The following is a 19,170-nucleotide window of genomic DNA, read 5'->3' on the forward strand; positions in this document are numbered from 1 at the left end:
ATGTTATTTTCTGCTTAAAATAATGTTAATAGTTACAGAAGGCAGTGGAACATCATAAGTAAATGGACAATTTAATAAATTGGAACTTTTACCATCAAATCACATTAAACAGTTATTAAAAATATCAAATGGCTCCTAAGGAACAAGTTTATCTCTTGTAAGTTATCAGGAATTACTAATAAATAAATAACAATTAAAGGGAAGAAAGACATGAAACTATAGGGAAGGCATGAGGAAATAACGAGTCACGTAGAAATTACATCACATAGAATTAACTTTGAAGCAATGTATGATCCAAGATTAATTTGGCCTAGAATACTTATTTTTTGTGTGATATCACAGCAGTCATTAAAGTCACACAGAATGAAAACAGGCCATTCACTCCTGGTGTCAGTGTAGGTCATCAAATATCTAATACGCTAATCCCATTCCCCAGCAGCAAATTATAGCCTTCTGTGCCAGAGCTTTTCAAGGGTTCATTGAAATGTTTCTTCAAATGTAGCTCAGAACTCCACGCTACAACTTTTAGAGAAAAGGTCTCATTCAAACTATGTGCACGGGATTTAATCGTGGCTTTTCTTATTTAAATATTCATTTTGCTGCCAACCAGAGACATGACTTGACAATTTTGTACGTTCATAAGTTCTAGGAGCAGAATTAATCCATTCGGCTCATCAAGTCTACTCCGCCATACAATCATGGCTGATCTATCGTTCGCCCTCAACCCCATTCTCCTGCCTTCTCCCCATAACACCTGACATATGTACTAATCAAGAATATGTCAATCTCCACCTTAAAAATATCCATTGACTTGACCTTCACAGCCTTCTGCGGCAATGAATTCCAGATTCACCACTCTCTGACTCAAGAAATACCTCCTCATCTACTTTCTAAAGGAACGTCCTTTTATTCTGAGCCTCTGGTCCTAAACTATTTCACAAGTGGAAAAATCCTCGCCACATCCACTCTATCTAGGCCTTTCACTATTCGATAAGTTTCAATGAGGTCCCCCCCTCATCCTTCTAAACTCCAGCAAGTACTGGGCCAGTGCCTTCAAACGCTCATCATATTTTAACCCAATCATTCCTGGGATCATTCTTGTAAACCTTTTCTGGACCCTCTCCAAAGTCAGCATATCCATCCTCAGATATGAGGCACAAAACCGCTCACAATATTCCAAATTCAGTTTGAACTGCCTTATAAAGCCTGAGCCTTACATACCTGTTTTTATAATCTAGTCCTCTCGAAATAAATGCTAGCATTGCATCTGCCTTCCTTACTACTGATTTGGCGAGCAAATTAACCTTTTGGTAATCCTGCACCACCATTTCCAAATCCCTTTGCACCTCCAATTTCCGAATTCTCTCATTTAAAAAATAGTGTACACCTTTACTCCCACTATCAAAATGCATGACTTCACACTTTGCTCCACTTTATTCCATCTGCCACTTCTTTGCCCACTCTCCCCATCTATCATTCTGCAGAGTCCCTGCTTTGTCCACACTACCTGCCTGTCAACTAATCTTTGTATTGTCTGCAAACCTGGCCACAAAGCCAATTCAGAAATAATTAAGCTGTTAAAATAAATTCCAGAGTCCACAGAGGGCATTAGAATTAACATTGTTTTCTCCAGCAGTTAGCTGTTGAGATACCCATTGAATGCGTGCCTCAGACGTATCACTACTGACAGTTCTTCATTACTGAGGATGTCATATGGGAAAAGCTGGAGACTGTGCACCAGGACTTTGGGGCAGAAGTCAAAATCATGAATGTCACAGAGCAACCCAGTTGCAGAGAGTCTTCAGAGACAAAAACCTTAACAAGACCTCTCTGAACAATTTATTCACTGGATCAAATTAACCAAGTTTGTCATAGAGAAATGTTACATACATATAAAGACATTCTATCTCACAACTAGACTGCTCACTTCATGGAGAAGGAAAATCATCTTTACTCTCAGTTTTATCACCACAGAATGATTCCAAGCAGCCACATTAATCTTGATCATTTGCTTTCAGTGCCACTTTAGCGAAGTGAACCTCAATCCATTAATTTGCAAATAGAACATATATCATAGAAAAGTACACCACGGGAACAGAACCTCGCCCACAATATCTGTGCTGAACATAATGCCAAGATATACTAATCTCAGTGAACACAGCAACTCATAAAGGGAGATGATAATTAAACAAAGTATCTGATATACAAAGGAGTATTAAGATTGTTCAAGCAAGATGCTCAGGTTGGTGTCACCATTGAGTTAGTTTTATCATATTTGTCATTTTGGTCCTTTATTTTAAAAAGCAGATTCTGAATATGGATTGTCATCTTATTATTGCCAGAGAGTTTGTCTGAAAAATGTTAATATCCTTCAACATAGAATTAAGAGCATATCGAAAACTATAACAAGGATTCTTAATATAACTTTTTAAGAGGGATGTGCAGGACATTAATTGCTGTGCAACTCATCCTCGCATCTGTTTCTGCATGGCTTCCAATCAGCCCACAATCTGTTCCATTTAGGCAAGTGATGTTTGTCTGATGGAACGTGCTGCTCTTCTCTGTTTTTTCCCCAAAAATAGTGGTCTTGAGATATAGCAATGTTGTGTGGATATAAACAGCATGTCTGTAGCATGTGGAGAAATCTCTATAAAAAAATACATTGTGGAGTCCAAGTCTGCTTCAGAATCCTTTTTTTTTACATAGCCTTATGGTGTGTTCAGTGATTATATAGTTGGTCTTTGCTTTCATGTACACATTGGTGTGCTGGGTGTGTGAAGTTATTTTGAACCATGTGTGTTGTAGATACCATCTACTTTTGTTTTAGTATGTGATGCAAAGGTGAAAAATTGGGTGAAAGTTAACTGTTGACACTGATCTGAGCATCTTTCATGAACAATCTTGATACGTCTTTGTATATCACATAGTTTCATTATCATTACCTTTAGAGCTGCTGTATAATATTGAGATTAGTATATCTTGGCATTAAGTTCAACTGCATTATGAGTATGATTTATCATTCTGTATTCATGCATAAAGAAATGCATTTGAAGCACTGTTACAGTAGCGACAAAAGCACCATTGTTAGACGAATTACGGATGATGGCGAGTCAGAGTATAGAAGGTAGATCGCCTGACCGAATGGTGCCAGAGCAACAACCTTGCTATCAACATCAGTAAAACCAAGGAACTGATTGTTAATTTTAGAAATAGAAGAGGCAGAGGATCCACAAACCTGTCTTTATCAATTGGACAGCAGTCAAGAGTCAAAAAGCTCAAATTCCTGGATGAGCATATCTCTGAAGATCTGTTCTGGACCCAAAAAATGATGCAATCATAAAGAAGCTCATCTACTTCCTTAGAAAATTGAGGAGATTTGGTAGTTGCCTACACTCTCTTGAAATCCTGCAGGTGTACAGTTGAGTGCTTATTGACTGGTTGCATTCCAGCCTAGTTCAACAACTCGAATGCCCAGGAATGAAGATTTAAAAAAGTGGTGAATACTGCCTAATCCATCACCAGTATGGGCCCCCTTCACCATCTAAGGGATCTACAGGAGTCACTGCCTCAAAAAGACAGCAAGCATCATCAGAGACTCATACCACCCTGGCCACACCCTCGTTTCACTCCTGCCATTGGGAAGAATGTATATAAGCCTAAAAACTGTAACGTCCAGGTTCAGGAGCAGCTTTTTCCCCAACAACCATCAGGCTATTAAACACTGCAACCTCACACGTTGACTTGCGGGCATGGTTTTTGTCATTGTGTTAATATTGTTTGTTTATTTAAACACTGAACTTCTCTTTTGTTTATTATTGTGTTTACAGAGTACTACGTTTACATTAGACACAAAATGCTGGAGTAACTTAGTGGGACAGGCAGCATTTCTGGATACAAGGAATGGGTGACGTTTCGGGTCGAGACCCTTCTTCAGTCTGAAGAAGGATCTCGACCCGAAACTCACCCAATCCTTCTAATCAGTGAAGCTGCCTGTCCCGCTGAGTTACTCCAGCATTTTGTTTCTGTCTTCGGTTTCAATCAGCTACTGCAGTTCCTTCCAACACACCACGTTTACATAGTTCCTGTGCTGCTTTCAAGTAAAAATGTCATTGTTCCGTTTTGGGAAATGTGACAATTAAACATTATTGACTTTTAAAATGAACTGACTACTTCCTGTGGGAGAACATATTAAAGTTATAAACTCTTCCAAAAAACTATGTATTACATACTACTCAATAAAATATTGTAAGGCTTGCAGAGAATAATAAATGCAATTTTGAAAATATACCTGAAGATAATCGAACAGGAGATGTAGAGAGTGAATCAACATCTATGTTTCCCACAGGAACTGTTGAATATAAAATATATTTAAAACATCATGTAGCAGCAGATGTAGAGACACTGTAATGTTGCCAGCATTATTGTCTACATGTCTCACTATAAAAATAAATAAATGCAAATTTGTCCTATATCCAGATTGTTAGGTCACTTTTGCTCTGTGCACTCTCATAACCCCAACAAGTGACATCTGCACCCGATGGTGATGCTGGAAAATTGATAATATCTCCAGCATATGTGGCTGATATCACAATTCCACAACACCAGCTTATTTATGTCACATCAAAATCAAAGAAATTAGAAGACACGAGGACCTGATGAAGTTGCTCCCTCTGCAACCCAATGATGATGTTAAAAAGTGAGAAATAAAAAAGTCATATCTTGCATCAAGAGATAAGTTGCTCAACAATGTGATGCCCTTTCCTCTAATCTGAAAATATATGCAAACATTCTCTTATTAATAATTGTTGAATGATCTTTACTATTCCTTGTAATCCTGCATGGAAGTCCTGGTGTGGGAACTTATCTTTTGATCCAAGACTCTTTAGTAAACCTTTTTGTTTCTCCGTAGAGACTAAGATCTCGGTGTGCAAAAGGCAGTGCTGGAATTCGGGTCGTGGTGTGTGAAAGGGAGTGTGGGAACTGGGGTCCTGCTCTTTTAGACATAGCAAAGTAACCTGCGCCCTTATGTGTGAAAGGGGGAATGGGAAAATGGGCCATCTGCCAAACCATTGGGTTTCCAAATATCAGAGTTTTACAGTATTTATATTTTGACCTGCAGCACTAACATCAATTTTTGGTTACTTAACTCACTCTGTGAGAAGCATACTGCATTGGAATAAGAGTTACTTGGATAGGGACTTTTAGATATTTGGATCAGAACTCTTAGATATTTCACAGATCATGAAGTAAATGGGCCTTTGTCAAAGGAGCCTTGAGGTAATACCCATCCAAGAAACAATAATTAGCTAATGGATGGATTTGAAACGTATTAGGGCGCCATACGATGGCTGCCTCGCCAACGGTCTGTTTTTTTCTCTGTGTTTTTAGTTTGTTGTAAAATGTAGTTTTCATTTATCTTTAGTTGTGTATTATGGGGGGAGGTGGGGGAAACTTTTTTCATCTCTTTCATCGACGGAGATGTGACTTTTTCCTGTGTCGTATCTCCATCTGCACTACGGCCTAATATCGCGGAGATGGTGACCTCTTGCTGGGACCTCAGGAGCTCCAACCGCACTTAGCACCGTGAAGCTGGCGATCCCTTTGCCAGGGATCGATCTCGTATCTCCAACCGTGGGAGCCTGCGGACTTTAACAACATGGAGTTCGTGGTCCCTGGTTAGCGACTGATTTCGGGAGCTCCAAGCCGTGGGATCTTCAACCGCCCGATCGCGGGAGCTTCGACTGGCCTGACTGCGGATGGTTCGACTCCCCCGATCGCAGGAGAAAAAGAAGAAAGAAGATAAGACTTTATTGCCTTCCATCACAGTGGGGAATGGGGAGAAAACACTGAGGTGGATAATAATGTCAAATTTTTATGTGTGTCTTGTTGCTTTTCTGGTATGACTGTATGGCAATCCAAATTCCTCGTATGTTGCAAAACATACTTGGCTAATAAATTACGATTATGATTATTTGGAATGTACATAATGGTTAAAAGTGTGAACTAAAAATTGGTGGATATACTAAAAGTGCAGAGAATAATCCAAAAATATTTACAGGTGAATTGGTTGTCCATGGAAAATTGTCATTATGTTAAAATAGTAATAATGCAAAGGCACCAGCAGGGTACAGAAGCCAGGAGAGGTTCAGAATAGTGCTGAAAACCAGATAAATCAAGGCTTGAACAACAAAGTAGTTGAGAAATCACAAGCCGTTCCATAATGTATATGGTGATAACCTCAGTTAAGACCCAAATAAACCAATTATTCAAATTAATAAATGAAAGATTGATTCCATGCATTAGTTTAAGGCTTAACTGTCACTATCTTATTTATAGAATCATGGAAATAGGTCCTTTGTCCCACAAAATACATTTCAACTATCAAGCACCTATTTTTAGGTCTACCCCAGTCCAGTTTATTTTCCCCATAGTTTCTTCAACTCCCCTCACCTGTCCAGATGCGACTGCTCAAAGGCAATTTACATTGGCCAATTAACCTACCAGCATGTTTCTGACATGGGGGGGAAATAGCTGTTGAACAATGCCTGTTATAGGATTCAGTTCATATATCCTCTACAATTCAATGAACTCCTTGTGAAAAAAAAATCTGATGATACAATTAAAATGTAACCATCAAATCTAAAGAATAAATGTACTCCTCAAAACTTTATAACATTCATAGATAAATGTTCAATCTTATTTTGAAACTATACCTGGAGATGTTCTGGAGACAAGTTCAGTATTCAAGTCAGCACCTGTACCCAATGAGGTAACCCTTATATCTAAACTATACACTATAAATTACATCACAACATACAGAAACTGTAATCTTTCCAATATTTATATTCATGCTCTGAAAAAAATGAATGGTGTCATTTGTGATGATAGCCAGGCAGCTGTTACTCTGTTTGTGTGCTGCAATATTCAACCACCACTGTAATATTTATCCTCTGCACAAAAATGATGATGGATGATCAATAATATTCTTGATTGAAGTTGTTTGGAACCATGTGTTGTCGATACTATCTACTTTAGTTTTAGAATTTGGTGCAAAGGTGAAAAAGTGAGTGAAAGTTAACTGTTGTGGAATAAAAGAATGATGACATTGATCTAAGTATCTTGCATAAACAATCTTGATACGGCTTTGGATACCAGATACTTTGAGTTTATCATCTCCCTTTAGAGCTGCTGGAGAACATTGAGATTAATATACACTTTTTCTACATTTTGTTGTGTTACAGCCTTACTTTAAAATTGATTACATTCTTTTTTTTTAATCATCAATCTACACCCAATACCCCAGAATGAAGAAGCAAAAACAGGTGTTTATACATTTTTGCAAATTAATTAAAAATAAATAACTGAAATATCACATTTACATAAGTATTCAGACCCTTTGCAATGACACTCAAAATTGAGCTTAGGTTCATCCTGTTTCCATTGATTATCCTTGAGATGTTTCTACAACTTGCTTGGAGTCCACCAGTGGTAAATTAAATTGATTGGACATGATTTGGAAAGGCACACACCTGTCTATATAAAGTCCCACAGTTGACAGTGCATGCCAAAGCAAAAACCAAGCCATGAAGATGAATAGACCTTCAGCCAAGAGATATTAGGTTAGACGAACTACGTACCAATGTCTGACTATGGGAGTGTGTAGGGGATCACCTGAAATTAATGGAATTGGGAGTCTGCCAGGTACCACCTGCTGCATGTAGTCCTGGGGGACCCCCAAGGGGCCAAAAAATGGGTGCTTAATAGATGAGTGAGGTACCACTTAAATCCACTACCATGGTGTGCTCATTGCCATACCTATATCAACAACCCAAACGGCAGACATTTTTCCGGCTGCAAAAGCCCCGCCAGACAAAGGGCCTAAAAATGGGCTAGCATATAGACGAGCAAGATACTACGCCAGACAAATAGTCCGCTGCACTACATGTATCACACACCCCAAAAATGGACACCCTAGACCCTGCTGTCCAACTAGGCTAGCCTAGATATTGTGGGTACCAGCTAAAACCCAGTTTAAATGATCTATCACACCTTGGGGGATATAAAATGACCTATGACAGAACAATTATCTGCTACTTTGGGTCTATCAGACTGCCTAAATGGGCCCTTGGTCATCTTGTATTCCCCAAGGTGAGATTGATCATTTAAAGCAAACATTTAGCCCCATGGCAAATATGTGGTCTAAAATTGACATTTTGGTCCCAAGCTCATTTGTATATAGTCTAATGTATTTTTAAAGATAATTATTAATGTACTTGTGTAAGGAATAATTCATTAAAGAATAGCAGACTCAAATGTTAACCCTACCCCTAAGGAAAATTTATTTTGTTATGCTACATAGTTACATTAAACCTTTAAATTCGAAAGATATTAACTCCAAATTGTGTAACATATTCTGTACTTCAATATGTTTACCTGAGAATAATTCTGAAAAGAAAACTGGGTCTACTGTTACTCAGTTCGTCATTATGGCCATTTCAAAACAAACAGTATGCACCAAAAACAGTCTGAAGCTGTCTGAAGCTCCAGAACAAGGGGGTCACAGATTAAGGATAAGGGGGGAAGTATTTTAGGACCGAGATGAGAAAAAAAAATTCACACAGAGAGTGGTGAATCTCTGAAATTCTCTCCAACAGAAGGTAGTTGAGGCCAGTTCATTGGCTATATTTAAGAGGGAGTTAGATGTGACCCTTGTGGCTAAAGGGATCAGGGGGTATGAAGAGAAGGCAGGTACAGGATACTGAGTTTGATGATCAGCCATGATCATATTGAATGGCGGTGCAGGCTCGAAGGGCCGAATGGCCTACTCCTGCACCTATTTTCTATGTTTCTATGTCATTAGAAAAATTGGCAAAAAGTGAACAGCTGGGACATTTTTTGCAATGAGAAAAACATTTGCTTGATAACTGTTTCTAACTTTTATATATGTTTTAATATAGATGATATGATCTTCACAACCATGTGGAAAATTTAGTGGGTTGCGCATCGAGATGTTAAGAAAAATCACAAATATGCCCCAAAATGCTCATTTTGGCATTTATTTCTAGCTCATTGCGTGCTACGATTTCACGGTAGTGTAATGGAATGGCAATTCATCATTACAGTTTACAAGTCCCTCCATGTACATTGTCTTACTAGTAGTACTAGCTAGGTTTGGTAATTTGCCCAGGATATTAGCCTGAGCTGTACTAAAAATCTTTTAATGGGAGAATAATGTGGACTAAAAATACTCTCCTTCAAAGCTTGTTCCTCCATTTGAAAGTAGAAAACTTTAAAAATCTAGGTCATCAAAGTATTTTTTTATTAGTTTGGTTCAGGGTGGTAAACCTAACAAACATAAATAACAAATTATCAGTTTGTGAATCACTAAAAAACAACAATATTGTAGCTATTATCTTCTTGATCGGTGATATAAGGTATGTAAATATTGCAAATGTTTCACTGTGATATATGATAAGTAAATAGTGCAAAAGTTCCAAAATTCATACTTACAATTTTAAACACGAGACTGAATGTAATGAATCTAAAGTACAGAACAAGTATCTTCAAATTATTTGCTGACCGTGCCACAGAAAAAAACATCCTATAATAGCACAAATTGAGCCTGACAATAAACAACATTATTGAGTTTAATATTTTAAGCATACACTCACTGCATCACTACTGATATTCCAATTATGTCCATACTATAGGATGTCTGATACGGCTTTCCGTAGTTTTTCTTAAAGACGGAAGATGACTCTGTAAGCCTATCAAATTTAAGTCCATCCCTATTTAAGATAAATCACCATCAAATAACATAATATTCCAGCTTAAATTGTACTTAGGCCTATATAGCATTGTTTATTGCACAAATTCCACAGGGCTTTTATATGCACTTGCAGATACTTGATCCTAATCACGTGTCAGTCATTGTACCTCTCGCAGCATTGCCCCATGGCAATGGTTTTAACATAAATTATCAAGTGAACATTATAACTGAATCATGCATGATATCCCTGAATTATAATAGCAAACTATAATTATGTAGTAAAGTAAAACAACTTACCTCAAACAGCCGTAAACAGTGATTCTTTACTGCAAAAACTTCCATCCAATCCGATGTTGATATATTGATTGGATGCAGCTAAGGAGAGCTTGTCACCGCATTCAGCCAAATGGCCAAATATATAGAAAGCCAAATAGGACACTCCAACAGGTTAACCTACTATTAGCCTCTTGTCCCTCTTTTCTCATTGAAATGGGTTGTTGCGGAAATGGTCGTCAAAGCAGTTAATTTTTTGACACGAGTCACTTTGTATTCACTAGCTGATGGTTGTGGTTGATCATATAAAACCGGTTCAGCTAATATCTTTAATGCCTAGACTTCTTGGGCCCAATGACATTAAGGGGGGGGGGGGGGGGGGGGGGGGGGGGTGGGTGGGGGGGGGGTGGGTAAGGTCAAGGTCAAATGGGTTATCATTCTGGCATAGGTCATTATGTATTTCCTAGGCTATGATTGATCATCTAAACCCGATTTTAGCTGGTACCTTTAATAGCTAGGCTAGCCTAGATTGGTCCAAGGGCCCATTTAAGGGGTCTGGTAGGCCCTGCTTTACTCACTCTATGCTCATGACTGCGTAGCCAGACATAGAGTGAACTCCATCATCAAGTTCGCCGAAGACACCACTGTTTTCGGATGAAGCACTGATAGTGACGAGTCAGAGTACAGAAGTGAGATCAACCGATTGACCAAATAGTGCCAGCACAATAACTAGCTCTCAGCACCAGCAAAACCAAGGAACTGATTGTGGATTTTGGAAGGGGTAGGATAGGGACAAAAGTTATTTTGTCCCAAAAGGTTATGTTAATCATAAATATTTAATTATCAATATGAGTATTTAACTTTGTTTTCACTTGATTCACAATAAAACTATTTAACCTATATGGAGTTTGTTAATTGCACTAGCTGCCTTCATATTATGTGATTGCCCTGCCATCTGTATGTCAGGATTTGAGGACAATTTCAGTAATTAGCAGAGAATTCCGTTTTTTTTAATGTCTCGATACCTGACTGAGAAGCTGCTTGCAACATGAGATTACTTTGGTGTCTTGACCAATACTTATTCTTTATTGAGCATCATAACAGAAATTTCAGGCGATTTAATTCATTGCTCTTTTTGGCACAAGGCCACAATGTTTGATATTTCAACAGAAATTTCCAATGTTACATATTGGAGGGCATTAAACAAGGAACTATCAAAGCAAGATCCAAGCAGTTTCATAAAGAATTAGATGATTACCTTGTAAATGTTCATTTTTACTTCAAACAGATTACAACACAAAAAATATTAATAAAGCATTAAAATCTTTATTTCGCCCAGGCGGGTGTGGTAGTAAACTCATACAGTATGTAAAATACAGACTATAGATTCACTCTATCCCCACACAAAGAGGTAATGTTCAATCAGATATATTTATACCCCAATAATCAGTAAGTCAGCAATACTTTATCTTACAGAGCATTGGGCAGCCTCTTGTCTGTTGGAATTGACAGGTTCTTCCGAGAGAGGAAATGTTGGCCCAAATATGGTTATGCCGAAGAAGCTTTCTGCAGATCAAGCACTTGGTTTTTTTACCGTGTTGACGCACATAACAATCTTATAGAGTAAGGAGTACCAGCCAAGTATCTGAACATTCTCCTGATGTTTATATCATAGAGGAAAACATTCATGTATTTGTGCTGTTATCTTGCTAGTGTTATGGAAGAAGGGTGAAAATATTTTTTGTTCTTATGCTGTAGCCTTGCTAGTGTAATAGGAGAATGGTTAAGCATTTCTGTTAGCCTTGTTAGTGTAATAGGAGAAAGGTTAAGCATCCATTTTATTGCTTCTAAATCAACAGCTGAATCAATTTTGTAACTTTAAAATCTTTAAACATTCTCAATCTAACATAAAGAAATGAATTTGAAGCACGTATTTACTAGTTTAGTATCAAAATATTTCATTTGAACATAACTAGTTGCTGGTGTGAACTACAAATGAATGATCACCTTCACAGAAAATGCAAAGTACAAAATAAATAAATTTACCAATCAACTAAATTGAGACCAATAGTCAACAGATGAATGAATTATTGAATCAAAAAGCAATGAAGCAAAGACTATAGATGCAAAGAAAACAAAAAAGTAGTGGAGACTGGAGGTGGCAAAGCCATTGTTGAGGGCTTCAACAACAAATTAGATAATAATTTCACACATCAAAGACCTTACACGCCCAGAGGAAGTCAGCGCTTATCTAAGAAATTCAACTTTTAGTTCTCAAAATCAACAAAAAGATGAACATGAAAAAAAGTCTCCATCAATGATAAAACAGGTTCACTCATCAATCCAAATTTAAGATTGTTTTGTCCTTTTTAAATTCCCAATAGTCTATTTTAATCTACTTAATGTACAGCATGTACTGATCACTTGAGCACCTACATTTTATTAATTTTTAATGCAGGAGGGCTGCCGTTGAACACACCCAGGAATAAAATGAAAGGAAAGGCATATTATACAGACTACAATTAGAAATTTAGTGTGTAAAGTTACAAACCGAGGAAATCATATCCTGAGAAAGTATGTTGGAAGTTGACAAAAGTACATAGCAAAAGCACAAAACCCAACTGTTCATGCATTACAGCTCGGCATTCAACACCATCATCCCCTCCAAACTGGTTAGCAAGCTCGGGGAACTGAGTCTCTGCGCACCCCTCTGCAACTGCATTCTCAACTTCCTCATCAATAGAACACAATCAGTACGAATGAGCATTCACACTTCCCCCTTGATAACTATCGGCATAGGAGCACCTCAATGGTGTGTGCAAAGCCCCCTGCTCAACAAACTCTGCCCCCTTCACCATGTAGCCACACATAATTGCAACTCCATCTTTAAATTCACTGACAAAAGCACCATTTTTGGACAAATTATGGATGATGATGAATATAGAAGGTAGATCGACTGCCTGACCGAATGGTGCCAGAGCAACAACCTTGCTCTCAACATCAGTAAAGCCAAGGAACTGACTGTTAATTTTAGTAGAAGAGGCAGAGGATCCACAATCCTGTCTTCAACAATGGGATAGTAGTCGAGAGTCAATAAGTTCAAATTCATGGATGAGCATATGTCTGAAGATCTGTTCTGGACGCAAACAAATGGATGCAATCATAAAGAAGCTCCTCTACCTCCTTGAAAAATTGAGGAGACTCAGTATGTTGCCAAATACTCTTTTGAAATTCTAAAGGTGTAGAGTAGAGAGCTTATTGACTGGTTGCATTCCAGCCTTGTTCAACAACTTGAATGCTCAGGAATGAAGACGTTTACAAAAAGTGGTGAATACTTCCCAGTCCATCACCGGTATGTTCCCCTTCACCATCAAAGGTGATCTATAGGGGTCACTGCCTCAAAAAGGCAGCAGGCATCGTCAGAGACCCATGCAACCCTGGCCACACTCTTATTTCACTTGTGCCATCGAGCCTGAAAACTGTAACGTCCAGGTTCAGGAGCAGCTTTTTCCCCAACAACCATCAGGCTATTAAACTCTACAACCTCCCACATTGACTTGTGGGAATGGTTTTTGTCATTGTGCTATTATTGTTGGTTTATTTCAACACTGAACTTCTCTTTTGCTTTTTATTGTGTTTACAGAGTAACTCAGCGGGACAGGCAGCATAACTGGATAGAAGGAATGGGTGATGTTTCAGGTCGAGTCCCTTCTTCTGTCTGAAGATGGGTCTTGCCCCAAAACTCACCCATTCCTTCTAACCAGCGATGCTGCCTGTCCCGCTGAGTTACTCCTGCATTTTGTGTCTATCTTCGGTTTAAACCAGAATCTGCAGTTCATTACTATACACTACGTTTACATACTTCCTGTGCTGCTTTCAAGTAAGAATTTCATTGTTCCGTTTCGGGAAATATGACAATAAAATTTCTTGACTTTTTAAATGGGGCGGGAGATTGCAACCTTCACGTGGTCCACTTGTTTCGACTAATGTAATCAACCCGACGTGCACAAACAAATATATCAAATAGAACAAGTTGACAACTTTAGGCTGTGCATGCCATACGCAAGAAGAAATTGAAGAGTTTTAAATGAACTGACTACTTCCTATGGGAGAACATATTAAAGTTATAAATAAACTCTTCCAAAAAACTATGTATGCATACTACCTGTACTCAATAAAATATTGTCAGGCTTGCAGGGAATAATAAATGTAATTTTGAAAATATACCTGAAGATAATCGAACAGGAGGTGTAGAGCCTGGATCAACATCTATGTTTTCCGAAAGAACTGTTGTATCTAAAATATATTTAAAACATCATGTAACAGCACATGTAGCGGAACTGTAATCTTGCCAACATTATGGTCTACAAAAATAAATTAATGCAAATTTGTCCGATATCCAGATAGTTAGGTCACTTTTGTTCTGTACACTCTCATCACCCCAACATGTGACATCTGTACCAGATGGTGACGCTGGAAAATTAATAATATCTCCAGCTTAAATGGCTGATATCACAAGTCCACAACACCAGCTCATCTATGTCAAATCAAAATCAAAGAAATTTGAAGACACGAGGAAATGCTGATGTTGGTTTACAAAAAACAAAACAAGTGAGTCACGCAATATCTCTGGAGAACAGTGATAGGCGACGTTTGGGTCAGGACCCTTCTTTAGACTAATTGTGGTGGGCGTAGTGAGAACAGACAATGTTACCTGGTCTGCACCTTTCATCCAGGGAGCAGCTTTTTCCCCAACAACCATCAAACTATTAAACACTACTACCTCCCACTTTGACTTGCGGGCATGGTTTTGTCATTGTGCTATTATTGTTTGTTTAATTAAATACTAAACTTCTCTTTTGTTGATTATTGTGGTTACAGGGTACTACGTTTACACTAGACACAAAGTACTGGAGTAACTCAGTGGGACAGACAGCATCTCTGGATCGAAGGAATGGGTGAAGTTTCGGATTGAGACCCTTCTTCAGTCTGAAGAAGGGTCTCGACCAGAAATTTACCCATTCCTGCTAACCAGTGATGCTACCTGTCCCGCTGAGTTACTCCAGCATTTTGTGTCTATCTTCGGTTTAAACGAGCATCTGCAGTTTGTTCCTCCACACTACGTTTACATATTTCCTGTGCTGCTTTCAAGTATAACAATAAAACTTCCTTGACTTTTAAAATATACTGACTACTTCCTGTGGGAGAAAATATTAAAGTTATAAATAAACTTCCAAAAAACTATGTATCACATACTACTCAATAAAATATTGTCAGGCTTGCAGAGAATAATAAATATCATTTTGAAAAAATACCTGAAGATAATCGAACAGGAGGTGTAGAGCCTGGATCAACATCTATGTTTTCCGAAGGAACTGTTGTATCTAAAATATATTTAAAACATCATGTAACAGCACATGTAGCGGAACTGTAATCTTGCCAACATTATGGTCTACAAAAATAAATTAATGCAAATTTGTCCGATATCCAGATAGTTAGGTCACTTTTGTTCTGTACACTCTCATCACCCCAACATGTGACATCTGTACCAGATGGTGACGCTGGAAAATTAATAATATCTCCAGCTTAAATGGCTGATATCACAAGTCCACAACACCAGCTCATCTATGTCAAATCAAAATCAAAGAAATTTGAAGACACGAGGAAATGCTGATGTTGGTTTACAAAAAACAAAACAAGTGAGTCACACAATATCTCTGGAGAACAGTGATAGGCGACGTTTGGGTCAGGACCCTTCTTTAGACTAATTGTGGTGGGCGTAGTGAGAACAGATAATGTTACCTGGTCTGCACCTTTCATCCAGGGAGCAGCTTTTTCCCCAACAACCATGAAACTATTAAACACTACAACCTCCCACTTTGACTTGCGGGCATGGTTTTGTCATTGTGCTATTATTGTTTGTTTAATTAAATACTAAACTTCTCTTTTGTTGATTATTGTGGTTACAGGGTACTACGTTTACACTAGACACAAAGTACTGGAGTAACTCAGTGGGACAGACAGCATCTCTGGATCGAAGGAATGGGTGAAGTTTCGGATTGAGACCCTTCTTCAGTCTGAAGAAGGGTCTCGACCAGAAATTTACCCATTCCTGCTAACCAGTGATGCTACCTGTCCCGCTGAGTTACTCCAGCATTTTGTGTCTATCTTCGGTTTAAACGAGCATCTGCAGTTTGTTCCTCCACACTACATTTACATATTTCCTGTGCTGCTTTCAAGTATAACAATAAAACTTCCTTGACTTTTAAAATATACTGACTACTTCCTGTGGGAGAAAATATTAAAGTTATAAATAAACTTCCAAAAAACTATGTATCACATACTACTCAATAAAATATTGTCAGGCTTGCAGAGAATAATAAACATCATTTTGAAAAAATACCTGAAGATAATTGGGTAGGAGATGCAGAGCCTGGATCAACATCTATGTTTTCCAAAGGATCTGTTAAATCTAAAATATATTTAAAATATCATGTAGCAACACATGTAGCGGAACTGTAATCTTGCGAGCATTATTGTCTACAAAATGTCTTACTACAAAAATAAATTAATGCAAATTTGTCCAATATCCAGATAGTTAGGTCACTTTTGTTCTGTACACTCTCATCACCCCAACATGCGACATCTGCACCAGCTGGTGACGCTGGAAGATTAATAATATCTCCAGCATAAATGGCTGATATCACAAGTCCACAACACCAGCTCATCTATGTTACATCAAAATCAAAGAAATTAGAGGACACGAGGAAATGCTGATGTTGGTTTACAAAAAAACCAAAGTGCTCTAGTAACTCAGTGAGTCAGGCAGTATCTCTGAAGAACATGGATAAGCGCCGTTTTGGGTCAGGACCCTTCTTTGGACTGATTGTGGTGGGGCGGAGTGAGAACAGATAGTGTTACCTGGTCCACACCTTTCATCCCACCAGCCACCGTATTCAACACATCATTCTCTGATATTTCCGCCACTTTCAATGTGATCTCACTACCAGTCACTTCTTCTCATCCCCGCCCCTTTTGATGCCTTCTGGAGGCACCGCTCCTTCTGCAACCCAATGCTGATGTTAAAAACAGAGAGAAATAAAAACGTAATATCTTGCATCAAGAGGCAAGCTGCTCAACAATGTGATGTTCTATCCTCTATTCTGAAAATATATGCAAGCATTCTCATTAATAATTGTTGAATGATCTTTACTATTCTTTTAATCCTGCATGGAAACCTTGGTGTGTTAATTTATCTCTTAATCCAAGACTCTTCAGTAAACGTTTTGTTTCTCTATAGAGACCAAGATCTCGGTGTGCAAAAAGGGAATGCTGGAATTTGGGTCATGGCGTGTGAAAAGGAGTGTTGGAACTGGGGTCCTGCTCTTTTAGACATAGCAAAGTAACCTGAGCCCTGATGTGTAAAAGGGGGAATTGGAAAATGGGCCTAGGTATGTTAGAAGGAGCGTGGGAATCGAGGTATTATGATGAAGGCAGGATAGGAATTAGAAACTATTGAGCCATCTGCCAAACCCTTGGGTTTCCAAATATCAGAGTTTTACTGTATTTATCTTTTGACCTGCAGCACTAACATCAATTTTTGGGTACTTAACTCACTCCGCGAGAAGCATACTGCATTGGAATAAGAGTTACTTGGAAAGGGACTTTTAGATATTTGGATCAGAAATCTTATGGGCCTGTCCCAATTAGATGATTTTTTAGGCAACTACAGGTGACTAGGCTGTCGCCACATGGTGTCACCTGTATGATCGTGAGTAGTCTCCTCAGTCACCCAAAGAGTTGTGCTGGATTTTCAACACGTTGAAAAATTGTTGGAGACAGTCGGTGACAGTGGGTTTGACGTCAATGAGCGTAGCTCGACTTCTCCTGGCGTAGGTGCTGTCGTAGTTGTCGCCAGGTTAACATAGGTTGTCGCCAGGTGACGTAGGCTGTTGCCGGTGCTGACCTTTTTTTTGTTGGTTAAGTAATGATTCTATTTCAAATCTTATATCGAAGGGGGGGTCCAGTCGCTGGTGTTTCAGCGACCGGCTACGACCATGACTGTGGCCGGCAGTCGCCTAAAAATAGCCTAATGGGACAGGCCCATTAGATATTTCACAGATCATGAAGAGTACATATGCCTTTGCCAAAGGAACCATTGAGGTAACACATATCCAAGAAACAATTAGATAAAGGAATGAACTAGAAACATATTAGTACCACCAGGGGGCGCCGTACGATAGTTGCCTCACCAGCGGTCTGATTTTTTCCCTCCGTGTTTTTAGTTTGTTGTAAAATATGTTTTAGTTTATCTCACTTAACTCACTCCGTAAGAAGCATACTGTTTTGGAATAAGGGTTACTTGGAGAGGGACTTTTAGATATTTGGTTGAAAGTATGAACAAAAAATGGTGGATACTGTGTAGGGCCGAACCACTTTGGTCTCGAACCGTCATTCGTCGTGCTCAGGCACTCGTGTGGACCTGCCGTCATCTGGGCCGACCAATCAACGCCGACCTGGGCGGGGTGCAGCGGACGATAGAGCTAGCCTTCACTTCACAGTCAACACGTTAACATACACACCTTGCCCTTTTGTACTAATTGTTGAGCTGTATCGTTTAAATATTAAACTGAGTGTATATACAACACGTGAATCTCTTCAGTGGTGATCCCGACGATCCAAAACGGCCTCTTTTGGATTTCATCATGTCTGGAGGAAACAATCCAGATCAGCAGAACCCAATTTCACTCAAACTGCCCACCTTCTGGACTTCACAGCCCCAAGTGTGGTTTGAACGAGCTGAAGCCCAATTCCACATCTGAAAATAACTGCCGACGTCACCAAGTACTGCTACAAGAAACCGCCGGGCACCACATCGATTACCTTCGCCAGCCACAAGCCGATAACAAATACGAAGGGATCAAGGACACATTCGGTCTCAGCCTCCGCAAAAGGGCGGCAAAACGCCTGCGCATGGATGGCCTTCGTGACTGCAAACCATTCGTGCTCATAAACAAAATGCTCACCCTGATGAATGGACATAAGACCTGTCTCCTTTTCGAACAGGTCTTCCTCGAGCAGATGCCTGAGGACATCCGCCTGCTCCTCGCGGATGACGATTTCACCGA

General features: G+C 39.0%; 1 protein-coding gene across 3 annotated transcripts in view; it reads right to left on the minus strand.

Moving 5' to 3' along the window:
• LOC129709482 (uncharacterized) overlaps nucleotides 1-19,170 on the minus strand; it is a 118,415-nt gene that overhangs the window by 58,968 nt on the left and 40,277 nt on the right. For all 3 annotated transcript variants that reach the window (XM_055655903.1, XM_055655904.1, XM_055655905.1), the window contains exons 15-18: nucleotides 16,446-16,514; nucleotides 15,358-15,426; nucleotides 14,270-14,338; nucleotides 4,289-4,348 (exon numbers count right to left, since the gene is read on the minus strand). In XM_055655903.1, coding sequence (XP_055511878.1) covers nucleotides 4,289-4,348; nucleotides 14,270-14,338; nucleotides 15,358-15,426; nucleotides 16,446-16,514 — 267 coding nt within the window. The remainder of the gene's footprint in view (nucleotides 1-4,288; nucleotides 4,349-14,269; nucleotides 14,339-15,357; nucleotides 15,427-16,445; nucleotides 16,515-19,170) is intronic.

The sequence above is a fragment of the Leucoraja erinacea genome, chromosome 25, assembly GCF_028641065.1.
Source record: "Leucoraja erinacea ecotype New England chromosome 25, Leri_hhj_1, whole genome shotgun sequence".
Classification (NCBI taxonomy): Eukaryota; Metazoa; Chordata; class Chondrichthyes; order Rajiformes; family Rajidae; genus Leucoraja; species Leucoraja erinaceus.